At 37.6% G+C, this 19,870-nt stretch overlaps 2 protein-coding genes across 3 annotated transcripts in view; both read right to left on the bottom strand.

The window, feature by feature from the left end:
• Positions 1–957: 957 nt before the first annotated feature.
• Positions 958–3,506, bottom strand: LOC132886944 (cornifelin-like). 2 transcript variants are annotated; one of them, XM_060922181.1, is made up of 4 exons: positions 3,408–3,506; positions 2,495–2,625; positions 1,489–1,625; positions 958–1,385 (listed from the first exon to the last, which is right to left on the bottom strand). In XM_060922181.1, exons 2-4 carry the CDS (start codon positions 2,604–2,606, stop codon positions 1,287–1,289), a joined length of 348 nt encoding a protein of 115 aa, XP_060778164.1. In that variant the 5' UTR covers positions 2,607–2,625; positions 3,408–3,506; the 3' UTR covers positions 958–1,286. The 2 variants fall into 2 exon arrangements, with proteins under 2 accessions (XP_060778164.1, XP_060778163.1); XM_060922180.1 differs by lacking the exon at positions 3,408–3,506 and having other exon boundaries at positions 2,495–2,949.
• Positions 3,507–3,923: 417 nt separating this feature from the next.
• mrps15 (mitochondrial ribosomal protein S15) overlaps positions 3,924–19,870 on the bottom strand; it is a 53,596-nt gene continuing 37,649 nt past the window's right edge. Inside the window, exons 2-8 of the mRNA XM_060922179.1 lie at positions 13,714–13,776; positions 9,470–9,545; positions 7,510–7,558; positions 7,252–7,336; positions 7,068–7,126; positions 4,393–4,584; positions 3,924–4,232 (exon numbers count right to left, since the gene is read on the bottom strand). Coding sequence (XP_060778162.1) covers positions 4,125–4,232; positions 4,393–4,584; positions 7,068–7,126; positions 7,252–7,336; positions 7,510–7,558; positions 9,470–9,545; positions 13,714–13,776 — 632 coding nt within the window. The 3' untranslated portion in view covers positions 3,924–4,124. The remainder of the gene's footprint in view (positions 4,233–4,392; positions 4,585–7,067; positions 7,127–7,251; positions 7,337–7,509; positions 7,559–9,469; positions 9,546–13,713; positions 13,777–19,870) is intronic.

Genomic DNA, 19,870 nt, shown 5'->3' with positions numbered 1-19,870 from the left:
AGATTTAGGTCACGGTTTTGGTTCTCCATGTCCCTGATGTAGCTCGTATGAAAAATACGAGTGGGATGTTTCCCAGTAAAACACTTGTGTATATATGATTTTGTAATTTTTTAAAAACACATTATTTGTGTGACCTGAACAAACCCTTCATGTGGTCAAATTTTTGACATTTTCTACTACATATAGTTCTGAAAATTGCAGAACTGTAACACAGAAAACTACTGAACAGAAATATACTTCTCTTTTGCATGCATCTCAACCAGAGGTAAAGCTAGAACATTTTAAATTCTGCTTACCCCCAAAAGTCAAAAAAGAGAAAATTGCATTTAAAAGATTTTATTCCAATTCCACTGAAAGACACCCCACCTACCTCTGCATTTCTAACTTAACCTACTATTGGAAAAACAACACTACATTCAAATACTAAAAAAAAAAAAAAAATCACTTTATCAGTCCTGGTGGCACAGTGGTGTAGTGGTTAGCGCTGTCGCCCCACAGCAAGAAGGTCCGGGTTCGAGCCCCGTGGCCAGCGAGGGCCTTTCTGTGCGGAGTTTGCATGTTCTCCCCGTGTACGCGTGGGTTTCCCCTGGGTGCTCCGGTTTCCCCCACAGTCCAAAGACATGCAGGTTAGGTTAACTGGTGACTCTAAATTGACCGTAGGTGTGAATGTGAGTGTGAATCTGTGTCTATGTGTCAGCCTTGTGATGACCTGGCGACTTGTCCAGGGTGTACCCCGCCTTTCGCCCGTAGTCAGCTGGGATAGGCTCCTGCGACCCTGTAGAACAGGATAAAGCGGCTAGAGATAATGAGATGAGATGAGATGATCAGTCCTATCCACATCAGTCTTTGTCTCATCAACCAAGGCAAGTCATTTACTGAATTTAAACATGTGAAATTAATGCAATAGCATGATCTCTGTTCATGCCAACATCGCTGGGGAAATAATGGCTCAGTGAGTTCTGTTTATTAATATCTTTTTATTAGGTCATTTAAACATTTTATATATCTTTGTCCAATGCCATCTGTACAGAGTGAAAATTTCGTCATTGTTTTGATAAAACGTTGTTTTCTTAGATATCAAGTATTAAGTTGAGATATCAAAAGAAACAAACAAACAAAAAAACCAAAATGGGTCAAAAACCAAAATTGCATCATTCTGGCTGCTTTTGGGTTTTTTCCCCAGATTGCTACACATTTAACTAGGAGCAAACCCCAGAAAACAGCCAAAATGATGAAATTTTGGTTTTTGACCAATATTCTTTTTTCACATGCTAGTAATACCTAAATTAGGCCTCGCCATTTCTAATACGAATTTCTCTGGCCATTCGGCATGTCTCAAATATTCCACAGCAGCAGGTCATCAGGGCGTCATTGCATATTGTACCCTATAAAAAAGAGATTTATGATTTAGCAAATTTAATTTATTGTTAATTTATGAAGGAACTAATAGTCTCTGGGCAGGATAATTCATGTTCTAGGAACACTCACTTGGATGCCATAGGTCAGTCTCATGTGTGTCCTCATTGCAGCCATGCCTCCAGGAACACATGCTAGGCATGCGTTCTCACCATACTTGTTTGCGGTGTAGCAGCTCAGTGCAATTGGACAGATGCAGCCAAGAGCACCTGAAAAGTAAAGCATTATTAAGAGAGTGTGTGTGTGTGTGTGTGTGTGTGTGTGTGTGTGTGTGTGTGTGTGTGTGTGTGTGTGTGAGAGAGAGATCTTAAATCACAATTACTTGCAACAGTCAATAAAATTGCTGTGAATAGAACATTATGAATTTAATGGGAAGTGGTAGCCCAGTTCTGTAAAAGTGAATGAAAGGTTGTATGTTTAACCCTTTCATGTGCGGTGTTCATATTCACAGACCATTAATTTACATCTGGTTTCAGAAATAACATGTAAAATCACATTCATACCACTATATTATTATATACTTGCACAATTATTTCATTACGTGTTGTTCATCCCAATCCAAAATGGCTGATGGTAATGAATACAGTAAATGTCTGTGTAAACTTCCTACACAAAGATTCTTACTCGAGTTAAAAAAAAAAAAAAAAAAATCAGTAGTAATTTTTTTAATGACAAACTGTAACTTCAGAACAAAATGCCATAATTAACATATTTGTTTAATCTCATTTTGAATATAAAAAGTTAAAAAAAATGTTCTGTAATACTGTAGACCCTAAATATTGGTGAATAACTTTACACATTACAGGTATTTTTCAACAGTAATTTTCACCCCATTTTACATTTACTTTTGCTGGCCAGCTTCAGTTACTTTTCAACATAGGATTTTTAGGAAGAAAAAAAAAAAAAGACTGTGGGACTATTTGACCACACTATATTTATGTAAATACTTTGACTTATAATGACAGGTTGACAGGTGGTGATCAATTTTGAGGTCCAGAATTTACATCCTTCATTCGTTACCAAACATTTTGGAAGAACATCAGCTCAAGTTTGTGTTATCAGTAGTCTGAGTACTCACAGACGAGCAGGTCATTACAGCAGGAGCAGAGACCAGTGCTCCACTCTCCTGTCTGCACGTTGGTGCCGTAGGAGGCTGCACCTGGCTGATGAGTAATGACTGGGTTTGACATGTTGATGAACTGGCGTATTCTACAAGGGTGAAAAAATGTTTCCATTTGTCGAGTTTTAAAGTTTGTATATATGAATGAGATCAGAGGAAGCATCAGCTGCATGGGAGTACCAGTGGTGGATGAAATGCAAGGGTTAGCCTAAACAAAAAGCAGGACTAAGGAGATATCGTATAAGGCTGTTTAAAGTGAAACTCCAAATTCCAGAAATTTACACCAGACTTACCTCAAGAATGAAAAGTAAATGCTATACAATTCCTAACGTTTGGTGGGAAATTACATGTAACACATGACTAAATATCTATATGATTTTCCCTTTAAGAATTCTAAATTACACTTTCAACTTATAAAATATAAATGATTAATCCTTTGCAATTCAGCAAAATTCATTCAAGCCTTAAATGTTTAGCTTATGAACTCAAAGGAACAAAATTTTAGAGGATTAAATACAAGTGCAAGTCTGTTAAGCTGTCACTTGCCCACTACCTGATTAACAGACAAAGACCAAACCATATAACCAGCATCTTCCTTATTATCAGTGTGTTTATTATTAAGTTGTTTTAAAAAGTATGAAGAAAACATTCTGAAAAATATACAGGACTGATTTCTTTAGTTAGATAAAAGTCAGTGAATTTGATAAATTATAATGAATCTGAAAGCTGCCCTTCTCATAGAATCTTTTAACTGTACATTAAAAAAAATGTAATGACTATGGCAGATACAAACTAAAACTAGACTAGCAGAAATAAGAAAATATTTAACATTTTGAAAAAGTAACATCAAACACAAGGTGAAGGCACTTACCTCGTCTGCTACACTCGAGCCTCTAGATCTAAATCTATGAGCACAAAAGGAAGTTGTGACACCACCACGCTTGCAATGTTTCCGAAGTTCTCTGCAAATCTTAGTGGCTGATTATAAGGAAACACGCAGCAGGCAATGTGACCAAACTCATGATTAAATAATGTACTCTGACCCAAGTTAATAAACTACATTGGGTTTATATATTGGATTGCCATTCACTTCTTACAATAAGCAAAACAGACAAAAAAGAAAGAAGGAAAGAAAGAAAGCATTAATTTTAAAACAAACAAACAAAAAACACTCACTGAGCCCGGCAAAGCAGTAGAAGCTAACCACAAATGCATCAAGCTGCAGCTGTGTTTTATCTTTGCCTCAACCTTACATGAGTCAGTCTGATAGTCTAATGTACATCAGATTAAAAAAAAAAAAAGAAAAGCTCTGATGTAATCCAGTGCATGGAAGAAAGCTAAAACAGCACAAACCTATTTATTTAATAATAGTGACAAATGGGCAATATTTACTCTTCCCATTTTTATTAATATTTATCATAAAGCAAATAAAGAACACATCAGATTTTGTAAAGCATAGAAAATGAACAATTTCAACAGAAAACACCAGACATCAGAATCTTCAGTATCCATTTCTCTGCCAGTTTTAATAGTTGTGGTTATGTTGCATGATATTACTGCTTAATAATATTTGTAATGGTAGACTTTGTTATACTGGAGTCCCCTGGGTTTCTGTAGGGTTTGTGCTCTTAGCCGCCTTCTGAGCAAGAGCTTTATTTCTCTTTTCTGCCTTTTGTTTCTGGACCTCTTTGAAAACCTAAGATGGACAGAGAAAATGGCATAGATATAGAGGAAAAAAGATAAGGGTAAAATGAAAAATGAGTGCAGAGGCTGGTGCAAAAATGATCACTGGTGCAGTTTTGCCACTTCTACAAATTAGGGAAACTAGAGATTATTCTCACAGATTAGCATATTACCTTGATGCAGAGGGCTTTCTTAGCCAGCCAGCGTCGGGTTGCCCGTCTGTAGTATTCAGGAGGAAAGGTGTATATGATCCCCAGCTCTGCACAGACCTTCTCAAAAGCATCATATCGTGACCTTCTCAAGTATTTGAGCAATTTCTTCCTGCGGTCAATGCTCATCAGCATCCACCTCTTGTTAGCTTTGTCCTGATACAAAACAGAACAGATATGGGTATGATGCAGCTACATTATTTACCATTCATTTTAAAATAAATAAGATTATAATAATCTCAATTCATGTATACAATCAACTCCAGAAATACTGGCACTCCTCCTGATATAACAGTATGCTCATTTGTCCAATTCCTGAAAGTTTCGTCCTCTTGTATTCCCCCCCCCCCCCCCCCCCCCCGCCCATGACCCTAAGGTCAGCATATGTGAATTTTTTTTTCCCTAAAATCACGGACAGCAATGAGATTGTGTGTAACTAAAATGTATTATTTTAAACTAATAAATTGCTCAAGGATAATAGTTAGTTTGCATGGACAGCTGTGATCAGAGGTTTACATACATGGACATGGATGTCATGGCAATATTGGGCTTTCAATGATTTCTCTGAATTATTCTTTTTCTAGGGCAGAATGATTGTACAACATACATCGTTAATAGAAAAAAAAAAAGAATTTGGTGCATCAGTGTAAATTTATTTTGGGTTTTCTGAAATCAACACAGGGCCAAAATGCCACATACAAGATCAAAATATACATACAGCACACTGTCAGAAATAGGGGTACAGTAGGAGTCCATTTCTGTCCCCCAAGGTACAATCTACACTAATGTACCCCCTAGGGCTCATTATTTGACTTCAAGGTAACTATGTGGACCAAAATGGTACATGTTCTTAATCAGTATATCAATGGTACAAATAAGTACTTTAGAGGGTACTGCCCGCCCCAGTGACAAGCTGTTGTACTCCTGAAGGCACAATGGTGTACTTTGTTTTCTGAGAGTGCACATTGATTGAATGCCCCTTAGCAAGCGTCCTTTTGTAGTAAGATGGCTACAAAAAGAGGCTTTTTGATATCACCAAACTTTTGACAGAATTCTGGTTGGATATTTGACCACTCTTCTCGGCAGAATTTGTAGTGTTCAGTTAAATTTGTGTTTTTCCTGACAGAGAGCCAACTTTTAAGCACAATTCACATATTTTCAAATCGGGTTGAGGTCAGAATATGCTTTAATCTGAATGTTAGCCTGCTTTATCCATTCCACAGCCAGTTTTGATACGTGTTTGGGGCCACTGTCCTCTTGGAACACCCAATTGTGTCCAAGTTTCTGATTGTTTGAGATTATGCTGAAGAATTCTGTGGTAGTCCTTCATTATTCCTTCCACTTTGTGCAATTCAGCAGTTTCACTGGCAGCAAAAGAGCCCCAGAGCATGATGCTGCCCACAACATGCTTACCAGTTAATACAGTGTTGCTCTGTACATCTGATCATTGTGGCCAAACAACTCAATCTTCATCTCATCTGACCATAAAAATTTCCTCCAGAAGGCTTTTTTTTTGTTTGTCCATGTGGTTAGCTGCAAACTTTAGTTGAGATTGAAGGTGTTGATTTTGGAGCAGGGGCTTCTTTCTTGGACTGAGCTTTTCAGTCCATGGTGATATAAAACTTGCTTGACTGTAGACAGTGTTCCAGCAGCTTCCAGTTCATGGCAGGCCTGTGTCTTGGTGGGTTATTCCTGGCCATCTGAACCAACTTCCTCTCAGCTGAGTGAGACAGTTTGGGCCTTCTTCCAGCAAAGTGGCTTGGCAAAATGTCTACAACCCCCAATAACTTGTACTTATGTACAATTGTTTACACTGATGAATCTGAAGTTGTTTAGAAATGTCTCCAAGAAACATTCCTGAGTTGTGTAAATCTATTGGGTCTCTTTCTCAGATCTGCACTGAGCTCCTTGGACATTTGGCTTGTGCTGCATGTTGGTCAATCCAATAAGTACAGTGAAACAAATGCTGACACAAATAAGCTACCAGCTGTAGTTAATCATGATTACTAACAAAGTTAAGAGGCCTTGGCAAGTTAAAATACCTTTTGGAACTCTCAGCACCACTGAATTAATAATCTAAGTGGGTGTATGTATACATTTGAAACTGTATATATAATTGTGACCCTGTGTTGATTTCAGAAAACCCAAAATAAATTAAAACTTGTGCACCAAATTCTTTTTTTGTTTTTGCTATTAAAAATGTATTTTTGTACAATCATTCTGCCACAGAAAAAGAACAGTTAAAAAAAAAAAAAATTATTGAAAGCCCAACATTGCCATGCCATTCATCTCCAGGTTTGTAAACTTCTGACTGCAACTGTATTTTAAACAAACAAACAAACAAACAAACAAACAAACAAACAAACAAACAAACAAACAAACAAAATGTATGTATAGTGTTATTTTTTGCCAAATACTACTATAAAGTTTATTTTATATAATGTTTTTACTCATTCTTTTGAAAGAACTTTGGGAGGTTACTATTTCAAATCCATATTGATTTGAAATGTATTTTTTGTTCAGTGTGTGCACAGGATATCCTGTTTCTCACTAAAAGTGTGATCAAGGTTGAGTGTGAAGTGCCCTCACAACTTTAATGAAGGTGAGAAGAAAGACTGCACTTGTTCTCGGTCACTTACCTTAGGGTGCTTCTGTAAATGCTCCTGAAAATTGCGTATTCGCGCAGTCAACATGGCCACTATTAATGCAAGCAAGGAAAGTCCATTTCAAGACAAAGACATCAAGCCAGGAAATTCCATTAAAACATCAGTCTGAGACAAACACTCTGCTCGTCTTATTGGGACAGAAAAAAAAGGAACCTACCTTTAACCTCTGTTGAGTTTCGATCATTTTCATGCCTCTGGACCTTTGCAATCAGCTGTTCCTCTTTCAGGCGCAGTTTTTCACTCTGGATGTAGATATTGTTAGTTTTACATTTAAAATGGTGCAAATTTTTAAACCCTTTTTAACAATTTAAAGAAATGAAAATGTGGAACAACTGAAATGCTAACAGTATTCCATATAAAGTGAACATTAAGATAAAAATAAAAACAACAGGATGTTGAAATCAGTATATCATACATGACTTGCAAGTTCCAGTGAGAGAAGCTTCTTCACCACATCATCAACCCTGAAATCATATGATATAATAAAATTTGTGTAAAACAAAAGGAAAACGTTTGGAACTTGGACACAAAGGAGGTACAATTTTTTCAGTCTCGCCACATTTTTTTTCCCCAGATTTTGTCCCCTAAAGTCTGATAAAAGACAAAAATGTATCACATGCAAAACATTTATTCTGATATCCGATGTTCATATCTGGTTGTTACAACACAAAGCAGCCGTTTTGTGAAGCAACTGGAGTCACTTGTGAAGCAACGTTTACCCAATCCTAAATTGCTTAAGCTCTCCTGGTATCCCATCACAAAAAAAAAAAAAAAACCACAGCCCAACTCAGATTATTTGTTTTTCTTCTTATACTACTACCACCACCACCACCACTATCACCACCAACATTAAAATAAATTCAGTAAAAATTAATTACTTGTGTATTTTTTTTTTATCCACAGCCTAATTGATCAATAACTGTCTTTTTAAATCTATTTTATTTTTTCTGTGATCATAGCAGAGCTCCCCGTGCGCAATGCGCATGAAGTGGAGCCCCATACATAGTTCAGAGAACGCACTGACCTAATTTTTAATGGCTTGACCATACGACGTCTGTATGTATGAACGTGTACCACCATGGAGAACCCAATCATAAATGCAAGGCAATGCATTTCAAACAGTTAACCGCCGGACAACAAAATTTGTATCTTTATTTGCATAAGATAGATAGGTTTTTATTCAGCACTTATTTTTATTAAAATAACATGGGATTATTTACAAACACAATTTATGGAAAATATTTGAGAGTTTCATATAAAACTAGTTAAAACAGCGTTATTAGTTCACTAGCTTGTTGGAGAGTTGACAGTTTCTGTCATGTAAGGATGGTAGATGGATGTAAGTGCAGGAAGAGTTTTATTGAAAACATGCTAGCAAACAGATCCAAAACGGAGATAAAGGCAGAGTCAAAAAACAGGCAGTGGTCGAGTGAGGCATAGACAGGATATCAGAGGCGATATAATATTCAAAGTCCAAAATCACAAACAAGGTCAAAACCGAAAAGCGATACAAAATACAAGGCTTGATAACATCAGATGCAGGGTAGAGAGTGTATACTTTGCAAAGTCTGTGTGTTACTGAGAGTCCTTATATGTAAATGCTGTGATTGAGCTCTAATCAGGAACAGATGCATGACAATTAGTCCTAAATGACACTGCGTGCGCGCCAACAGCCATGGACATGAAAGATGTAACCAGAAAACTGTTTGACATATCAAGTTTAATATTTGATCGTAACTATATAGTAATGATGTAAAGCAAAAGCGCTGGTTCACTGCTGTCCACCAGGCACCCAGCAGAGCCATACCATAATAAATGCAGTGGTGTTGGTTGGTTGGTTGGTTGGTTGGTTGGTTGGTTGACTGACACAAAATACACTAAATTACACAATTTGATGGTTCATATGCCATATTATTATTATTCTACTCAGGTTGATTTTGTGCCCTTGCAAATATTTTGCTCATAGACTCATCAGGAGCTCCACTTTTAGGCAGCGCCTAAATCTATCTATATAAAATTAAGATTTATATGTATATTTTTAAAAAATGTTTCAGTATTCCTATCTGTTCTTTCATGATGGACACTTTTTCTGTTCAAAAGCAAGTGCGTGAAACAACCAGTGACAGTCTTCATAAATGGAATGATATAATCTAGCATTTGTGTAGCATCCGATTTATTCCATGCATACAGTTTATGCTTCAGACCAAGATTTATACATTAAACAAAACACTTACTGACTTCTGCAGGGTCTCCGAAACATATATTTACATTGTTTTCAGCACTTGCTCCATGGTACAAATGAAAGTTATGGCCTATAATAGGATGCGCATAATACCACAAATGCTAAGTCAGACAACTGTAAATAGGCAACATACGTGTGAGCCAGTGGAACAGAAGCATATTCAAGTTTCAGCATTGACGATGGCAGGTCTTGTAGTTGACTCTGAAATTCTGTTTTGAGATGGAAATAATTAAACACCAGCACTAATCTTCACAATCAAAAATATTTACAAATATCATATGCAACATAGTAATATAATAAAGATCAGGGCTGGTAGTTAAAGATTTTGAATAGTACTGAAAAAACATTCTCAGATTTTTTCCATCCAAGTAGACTTTGGAGTTAAAGGTTGGTTCTAAAAGCAATTCTTACTGAACAGCAGGAATTAATCCGAGAAATAAATCAAACGTAAGCAGGAAGTATGGCAATTGGACGACCATAAATCGATCAACCACACCTCATTTCTATAGTATGAACCAAAAGAAGGGTATGAGTAGTACAGTGGTGCTTGAAAGTTTGTGAAGCCTTTAGAATTTTCTATATTTCTGCATGAATATGACCTAAAACATCAGATTTTCACACAAGTCCTAAAAGTAGATAAAGAGAACCCAGTTAAACAAATGAGGCAAAATTATTATACTTTGTCATTTATTTATTGAGGAAAATGATTCAATATTACATATCTGTGAGTGGCAAAAGTATGTGAACCTTTGCTTTCAGTATCTGGTGTGACCCCCTTGTGCAGCAATAACTGCAACTAAATGTTTCCGGTAACTGTTGATCAGTCCTGCACACCGGCTTGGAGGCATTTTAGCCCATTCCTACGTACAGAACAGCTTCAACTCTGGGATGTTGGTGGGTTTCCTCACATGAACTGCTCGCTTCAGGTCCTTCCACAACATTTCAATTGGATTAAGGTCAGGACTTTGACTTGGCCATTCCAAAGCATTAACTTTATTCTTCTTTAACCATTCATTGGTAGAACGACTTGTGTGCTTAGGGTCGTTGTCTTGCTGCATGACCAACCTTCTCTTGAGATTCAGTTCATGGACAGATGTCCTGACATTTTCCTTTAGAATTCTCTGCTATAATTCAGAATTCATTGTTCCATCAATGATGGCAAGCCGTCCTGGCCCAGATGCAGCAAAACAGGCCCAAACCATGATACTGCCACCACCATGTTTCACAGCTGGGATAAGGTTCTTATGCTGGAATGCAGTGTTTTCCTTTCTCCAAACATAACGCTTCTCATTTAAACCAAAAAGTTGTATTTTGGTCTCATCCGTCCACAAAACATTTTTCCAATAGTCTTCTGGCTTGTCCACATGATCTTTAGCAAACTGCAGATGAGCAGCAATGTTCTTTTTGGAGAGCAGTGGCTTTCTCCTTGCAACCCTGCCATGCACACCATTGTTGTTCAGTGTTCTCCTCATGGTGGACTCATGAACATTAGCCAATGTGAGAGAGGCCTTCAGTTGCTTAGAAGTTACCCTGGGGTCCTTTGTGACCTCGCCGACTATTACACGCCTTGCTCTTGGAGTGATCTTTGTTGGTCGACCACTCGTGGGGAGGGTAATAATGGTCTTGAATTTCCTCCATTTGTACACAATCTGCCTGACTGTGGATTGGTGGAGTCCATACTCTTTAGAGATGGTTTTGTAACCTTTTCCAGCCTGATGAGCATCAACAACGCTTTATCTGAGGTCCTCAGAAATCTCCTTTGTTCGTGACATGATACACTTCCACAAACGTGTTGTGAAGATCAGACTTTGATAGATCCCTGTTCTTTAAGGCTACATCCACACGACAACGGCAACGAGATGTTATTTAAAAATATATCGCGTCCAAATGGGCAACAATCAGTAAAATATCAGGTCCATATGGCAACGTAACGCTTGCTGAAAACGATGCAATACACATGCCACACCTCTAGGGGCGCTGTAAGACGGTCCCTTTGGAGACACCAGAACAATAGAAGTAAGGACGCATGCGCATAATGCGCGAGACTTCATATTAGCCACAAAGTCAGGAAAATCTGTTTGTAAAGTTACATTATAATGACCAAATACAATGAAAAGTATTTTTCCAGTCTCACCTGTGAAAGGTAATCCCATGTGATCTCGTTTGGACAGCAAACAGTTAAACGCAGCTAATCTTTATTCTCCACTTTGACCTCTCCAATATGGCGGCGAGGATGACGTATGATTCTACGCGGAAGGCGGCGTCTTTAATGGTCCGGAATAAATTGAATACTACACGTTGATGGATTAATTTGTTTCTCACCTGTGAAAGGTAATCCCATGTGATCTCGTTTGGACGGTAAACCTGTTGGTACAGTTAAAGGCAGCACATGAATCTTTATTCTCCGCTTTGACCTATCCAATATGGCGGCGAGGATGACGTATGATTCTACGCGGAAGGCAGCGTCTTTAATGGTCCAGAATAAATTGGATTAATTTGCTCCTCTACGCCCTTTTTGAGGAATGTATTGTCGGACTTAAATCAACATCTGAAGAGGTGAGATCGCTCCTTTTTTTCCCTATTTTTGCTGGCGGGATTGCACCATTACACAATAAATATTCACAGTGAAAATATTTTGTAAGCGCGTTTCATGAACCAAGTTATAGGATTTGTTGACAACTCGCATCGCAATGAGAAGATCATTGGCACTACTGGTGTTAAGAATCAGACCATTTCATAAATGAATATTTTGCTGTAGAGCTGCAGTGTTTGTACAATTGCATGTTTTTGCTTCACTATTACTGTCACTATTCTGCTTCTTGCATTACTACTGTGAACTAACACTGAACATAATAATAATAATAATAATAATAATAATAATAATAATAATAATAATATCCAAGCTCGTGTTTCACTCTCACTAGTGCTCTGTAAGGCTTTTTCCTGGTGATATTCGTTACACTTCTACCCGGCGTGAAGCACTCACAGTCATGTGGTTGTGACGTCATCGTAAACAAATCCGTTCTACTCATCCAGACGACTTCACAACGGCAACGTTGCCAGATCTTTCCACTCTGGAACCCGTTCTCAAAAAGATTGCGTTTTGGGCACCCAAAACGCCGGTGCCGTGTGGACGCCAGGCCTAAACGATAAGCAATTGTATCGGAGTCACCTGAATCCGTTGCCGTGTGGACAGGGCCTAAATAAAACAGGGTGCCCACTCATACCTGATTGTCATCCCATTGATTTAAAACACCTGACTCTAATTTCATCTTCAAATTAACTGCTAATCCTAGAGGTTCACATACTTTTGTCACTCACAGATATGTAATATTGGATCATTTTCCTCAATAAATAAATAAATGACCAAGTATAATATTTTTGTCTCATTTGTTTAACTGGGTTCTCTGTATCTACTTTTAGGACTTGTGTGAAAATCTGATGATGTTTTAGGTCCTATTTATGCAGAAATATAGAAAATTCTAAAGGGTTTACAAACTTTCAAGCACCACTGTAGGCTATAGCTTCTGAATAATAACTTTAGTGTGTGAGGACAATCATCATTCTGTGTTCAAATGTAATGTCCACTGGACAAGAAAACAATCTCTGTTGCTGAGATGGTGAAATAAGGGTTGATTTCAGATAAGAGAACAGCTTGCCAGGTGGTGATGAAAACATGGTATGTGCTATCAAAATGACAGATGTCGATTGCAGCATTAAAAAAAAGCCAGATACAATGTGAAATTATCTATTATTTCAAGGTATAACTGGAGACTATAAAAATCCATACATAAAGTTCACATCAATATTGATCTTTCATGGGCAGAGGCCAAATAATTGGCTGAAACTGTTTATTCAAAGCCATTACATGAGTAGAAACACTTTATAAGCAGAAAGTTCACAATCCACAGCCTACTGCAATGAGCCATTTTCCTCTCAGCAACAAATGAAAAAGAATAGCCAGATACAACGTGCCCAAAATCATTGTCTCAATTTACCTGAATTCTGTTATTTTTAAATGCTAATTAAATCAGTGAGCAAAAAAAAAAGGGATAACCTGATGTGATACATACAGTGCTTCTTGATGAAAACTTCAAACAATTGCATTTTTTAAAGAACAAGGAAGGTTAAGAGTGCACGTTTTCTGTTTCAGTGTTCTTACCTTTCACTACTCTTAACCATTTGAGAAATCCCTGAAGCACTCCTAAATACTCACCCAAGAGGCCTCTTAAGGAAGGCTAAAGAACCCTCAATATTTGCGTAAATGTCATGGTTGCCAACAATTTTTCCCCCCCATTTAAAATGAAAATTTTACTCTGAAACGGTTTATAACATACCAGTCCTGATCAATTTTCCACCTTCTTTACACAGCCTTACCTGGCTTTTTTTGTACTGCTCGGGCATACTGTCTCACTGGCTGGCTTGTGAGGGTTTCATGACCTGAAATAAATGCAAATAGCTTAAATATAAATGCATCAGACTTCAGAAGTGGGAGGATAAACTGTAATGATGCCTATGTTTGTCAAATGATAACTGTGTTCTAGTAAAGAGTGATTTAATGATGAGCAATTTTTTTGAAATGCCAAGCAAACTAGGCCAACATTGAGCCAACTAAGCGCAAAAGATATGAGAAAATACTTGATTAAAACCAGAGCTGACACCAAAGCGTCAGATATGACACTAAAGGAAAACAACTCGGAAGGGGAGGGGGAGGGGGGTGTTGTTTGGTGGAAGTGACTTTACCCACATCCTTTCCACACACCCACTTATGAGTGTTTGCATGTTACCACAGTCTAGCTTGTTTAAAAGTCACATACAAATAGCTGAGTATACAAATAGCATTTTTCTTCTGGGACTATACACTCCATTTTATATTTTGTGGAACTGTATATCATTATTGTTCATAGTGTCCTAGATCTTTGAAATAACTTCTAGGTAATTGCAGTAATACCATCTTGTACATATCACTTGAACTTATTATTTTAATTTTCATTACCTTTCATTATCTGTTTTTCTTTCACAGATACAAAGTATCTCTGTAGCAAAAAATATTTAACAAGTCCTTCTTTACTCTTACCGTTTCACTTTCATTACACCACTGCAGTTTAAATTAGGGCAACTTCTAAACTTCTCTCAACTAGAAATCTTTAGGTCAGCCACCATAATTTTCAGCCTAGACCTACAACCCCGATTCCCAAAAAGTTGGGACAAAGTACAAATAGTAAATAAAAACTGAACGTAATAATTTACAAATCTCAGAAACTGATATTGTATTCACAATAGAACATAGACAACATATCAAATGTCGAAAGTGAGACATTTTGAAATTTCATGACAGCAACACATCTCAAAAAAGTTGGGACAGGGGCAATAAGAGGCTGGAAAAGTTAAAAGGTATAAAAAGGAACAGCTGGAGGACCAAATTGCAACTCATTAGGTCAATTGGCAATAGGTCATTAACATGACTGAGTATAAAAAGAGCATCTTGGAGTGGCAGCGGCTCTCAGAAGTAAAGATGGGAAGAGGATCACCAATCCCCCTAATTCTGCGCCGACGAATAGTGGAGCAATATCAGAAAGGAGTTCGACAGTGAAAAATTGCAAAGAGTTTGAACATATCATCTACAGTGCATAATATCATCAAAAGATTCAGAGAATCTGGAAGAATCTCTGTGTGTAAGGGTCAAGGCCGGCAAACCATACTGGGTGCCATTCGGACTAAAGAGGAGAAGGACGACCCAAGTTGTTATCAGCGCTCAGTTCAGAAGCCTGCATCTCTGATGGTATGGGGTTGCATTAGTGTGTGTGGCATGGGCAGCTTACACATCTGGAAAGACACCATCAATGCTGAAAGGTATATCCAGGTTCTAGAGCAGCCTATGCTCCCATCCAGACGACGTCTCTTTCAGGGAAGACCTTGCATTTTCCAACATGACAATGCCAAACCACATACTGCATCAATTACAGCATCATGGCTGCATAGAAGAAGGGTCCGGGTACTGAATTGGCCAGCCTGCAGTCCCGATCTTTCACCCATAGAAAACATTTGGCACATCATAAAATGGAAGATACGACAAAAAAGACCTAAGACAGTTGAGCAACTAGAATCCTACATTAGACAAGAATGGGTTAACATTCCTATCCCTAAACTTGAGCAACTTGTCTCCTCAGTCCCCAGACGTTTACAGACTGTTGTAAAGAGAAAAGGGGATGTCTCACAGTGGTAAACATGGCCTTGTCCCAACTTTTTTGAGATGTGGTGTTGTCATGAAATTTAAAATCACCTATTTTTCTCTTTAAATGATACATTTTCTCAGTTTAAACATTTGATATGTCATCTATGTTCTATTCTGAATAAAATATGGAATTTTGAAACTTCCACATCATTGCATTCCATTTTTATTTACAATTCATACTTTGTCCCAACTTTTTTGGAATTGGGGTTGTACTTAAGCTGGATTTTGGACATAGAAAAAGAACAATGTAATATCCACACCCTGGTTGAGTGCCCACATACAGTTCGAAATCCCAATAATAATAATACCCACATACAGCCAAAAGTTTGTACATTCTTAAAATCACACATGCATGTGATGTGGTTCTTCCCCAAACTGGTGCCACAACGTTCAGAAGCACATAATTTTCTAGAACAGGGGTTCACAACCTTTTCTACTTTTGGAATTGGGGTTGTACTTAAGCTGGATTTTGGACATAGAAAAAGAACAATGTAATATCCACACCCTGGTTGAGTGCCCACATACAGTTCGAAATCCCAATAATAATAATAATACCCACATACAGCCAAAAGTTTGTACATTCTTAAAATCACACATGCATGTGATGTGGTTCTTCCCCAAACTGTTGCCACAACGTTCAGAAGCACATAATTTTCTAGAACAGGGGTTCGCAACCTTTTCTACTTCAAGGCCCACCTGTTAATACTTGTAATGAGTCGGGGCCCATTTAAAAATAAATAAATAAATAAAATAATAATATCATCTCTCAATTAATTTTGCTCATCTATTCTATTAGAATCTAATAATCCAGGGCTTTTCAAAGTGTGGGGCGCGCCCCCCCTGGGGGGCGCCAGAGTTCTTCAGGGGGGGCGCAACGTGAGGAGCCTTTACCAGAGACAAAATGGATCGATTTTTAGTACCTAAAGCTACAGTGAGTGAGGAGACAGAGTCTGGGCCAAGCAAAAAAAACCAGAGCCTCCAGGATGTTGCGATTTGCAACTTCAGCGCAAATTCAACCAATCCCCGCGAATTCAGGGCAGTGTTGCAATTATATCCAATCACCGCAACTTTCCCGCAAATTTGACCAATCGTTGGCGTTGTCTTGAGGTGACGTCGACAAACTACCTTCCGCCTTACTTCCGTGCTTACGTTCAAGAGAAGCAGCATGCGCGCAGTGTTGCCAGATTGGTTTTAAGTGCATTTTGGCGGGTTTTGAACATATTTTGGACTGGAAAACGTCAACAGTATCTGGCAACATTGCATGATGTGCGAGTCAGTGTTTATGTCGGCTTAAATTCTGTTACTGAAAGTGTGTTGTGTTTACAGTGAAGCACTGTGTGCACTTTATTTTTTTTACTTAATACAAGAAATTAATGGATGCCAACATTTTTGCCAAAATGGTATTTTATTTTCCATTGTTTAGGCAGCTTCAGCATCATACTGTGAGATTCTGTTCAAATTGTTTTTTCTTTCTTCTATGAAGCCTGAGCCATTTATTTTATTAGTTTATAATTATTGTTTAATTTAGTCTTCAGGAGAGACTGCCTGCACACAGTACTAGCATTAATAGTTTTTTTTCTTACATGAAAGCTGAGGCATTTATATTATATTTTAAGGTAACTTCATGTTGTGCTGAGAGGTTCTATGCACTTTAACTTTTGAACCAACAGGTGCATTTGGATCAGTAAAGCCTATTTTTCTGCATTTTTGTAGTCCTGGTAATCTTTTATATTGGTAAAGTTGTTTATAGGACCATTTCTCAGTGTCTTTGTTTTTTAATCAACAGTTTTTCAGTAATAACTTAATATTTAACATATCACTCAATTTTAATCACAAAAAGAGAAAATCGCAACAATTTCTCGCAACTTTCACTTCCTCCCGCAATGTAATCGCAACAAAAACCTAAAAAAACACCACAACTTTCATCGCAATTTTTTTGGAAAACCCTCGCAACATCAGACATTTTAGCCAGCTACAATCACAAAAAAGGCCCATGGAATCCTGGGGGACTGGAAAAAGAAGGAAGTATGACCACGATTATTTAAAGTTTGGATTTTCATGGACTGGATCTGAAGATGCTCCACTGCCACAGTGTGTTGTCTGCCAAGAGGTGCTAGCTAACGATGATATGAGATGTTTAAAATGTGTAAAACAAGACGTTTTAAAAAGCACAGATGTTTAAAATGTGAAAAAGAAAAAAAAATGTGTGTATAACAACCATTTTTTTAAAAATACGAATGGAACATTAAGTATAGCAACAACAAAAATTGTGTGTGTGTGTGTGTGTGTGGGGGGGGGGGGGGCGGCGCTGTTGTTTATTTGCTCTCCGAGGGGGGGCGGACTCTCCCACACTTTGAAAACCCCTGTAATAATCTATTGTCAAGTGTATTAATGGAACGCAACATCACTCCCTGTTGCAGACTGGAGCCCAGGAATTAAATAAATGAAATAAAAACAAACTGTTTTTAATTGTAGGTATTGTATTTAAAAATGCATGGATGTGCCAGAAGCCAACATAAAACCATGCATGCAGGAAATTCTCTGTCAAAAGGGATTAATGATCCATAAGCGGAGTCTGATCGATTAACACAAAAACTTATTGCCATGTTTGTGTACAACAAACAAGCAAGTTATTAAAACCAAAAAGTACACTCAAAAGAAGTGTATATAGAAATCACTCTGTGTGATAGATCTTTACATACTGTATTAACAAAGAAGGATTTTTTTCCTACAAGTTGGAAAATTATCCATCCGTTGAGTTCCCTGACATCTCAAACTACCTGGTGCTGCAGACATCGTTCTACACGGAGACACAGATGAAAACCTGGAAGAGCATGGCGGTGTAAAAAATTTTACATGTGGCTGGGTTAAATATCTGGGATCAGGACACAAGATAATTCCTGTACTGTTTTTGCCCAGGTAAGTAGGCATTTTTGGGAGTTTTGTACACATCTTTGTGATGATTGCTAGGATGCTACAAGTTTTAGTATCAGGTGTAAACAAACCACAGCTGCTCGATTCTCAATCTTCCCTGCTCTTCTCTTCCAGGTAAATCATTCACAGAGGTCCACAGAAACACAGTTGAAGACTTGGCTATTCTGCGCATTACTGTTAGGGGTGGCGAGATGTGGTGAGTTAGGATCCAATAGCAGAACACAAATCAGAAAATCCAAAGAATAAAAAATGATTTAATTAAAGTCCAAAAAGAGTCAACGAGCAAAAATAATCCAGACAACAACGAGGTAGACAAAGACAAACTGCTAATATGAAAAAATATGAAAAATAGTTCTGACAAAAACTGGAGACAAAAAAAATGTAGTGCAAAAAACATGAAAAACTGACAAAATGTGAGTGCAAAAAACTGTGGCCAAGACTAGGCAAAACAGACAGCAAAAATCTAGGAAAGAGCAATTCCAGCGTTATGGACGTGACACTTGAACTCAAAATGGCAACAAATGACCCAGTGCATGTTTTATTGTCTCCCAGTATTTAAACAGGTGTTGCATATTTTAAGGCTGTACCATACTGGAGAAGTGATAGAACAAGAACAATTCCCATAGTACATCTAGGGCATGCCAGAAAATGCCAATAAAAGATGCGTTATGGATGTGACAGAAAAAGTATCACTTTTCTTGGGTGACTGTACATTTTTATCAAACTCTGTGAAATTGTAAACCTAATGTCGAAATGGAGATATCCATTTGATAGAGGGGTCCAAGGTGAATATTAAAAAATCTTTGTTTAAAATATTTTGTATTTCATGCAGAGTTTCGGAAGGAAAAGTCAGCGTTATGGATGTGACGAAATTCCGTTATGGATGTGACACGTCTGAAATAGACATGGCATATGTTTAGAAAATCAGCAATTTAACCACCATAACCCTTTGAAAAACTCTCTAAATATCAGCTAAAACTATCAAAGTTCTTAAATAATATTTAGGATGGCTATTGTTTTGCTGTTTTGTGGATTTTAGCATACATTTCTGTGGCTTGTGGCAATAATATAGAATTGTACATGATCAAAGTTGATTTTAGCTTGGGGTTTACATTATAAGAAAGAAAGACTGACAGGGACATATTAGGTTGGTTACAAATTGGTTCAACTTATTCACATCTGTAAAATACAGGCCTAGGTGATATCTCTGGGAGTGGTTTTGATGTATTACATGTTGCTTTATTTTTGCATGGTGAGGTTGACATTTACATGGAATTGCCCGAAACAAAAATGGCACAGAGACGACGTGAGAAACAGACAAGACATTCTGGCAAAGTCCCCTTCTGAGAATGACCTATTTATACA

The sequence above is a fragment of the Neoarius graeffei genome, chromosome 5, assembly GCF_027579695.1.
Source record: "Neoarius graeffei isolate fNeoGra1 chromosome 5, fNeoGra1.pri, whole genome shotgun sequence".
In the NCBI taxonomy this organism is placed as follows: domain Eukaryota; kingdom Metazoa; phylum Chordata; class Actinopteri; order Siluriformes; family Ariidae; genus Neoarius; species Neoarius graeffei.
The sequence above is the reverse complement of the archived record's forward strand: the minus strand, read 5'-3'. Positions and strand labels throughout refer to the sequence as shown.

Coding starts and splice junctions, on each gene's coding strand:
- LOC132886944 (XM_060922180.1), bottom strand. CDS start 2,708: ATGCAGCTGATGCTTCCTCTGATCTCATTCATATATACAAACTTTAAA. Junction 1,626..2,494: donor CTGTAATGACCTGCTCGTCT/GTGAGTACTCAG, acceptor TTTACTTTTCAG/GTGCTCTTGGCTGCATCTGT. Junction 1,386..1,488: donor GACTGACCTATGGCATCCAA/GTGAGTGTTCCT, acceptor TCTTTTTTATAG/GGTACAATATGCAATGACGC.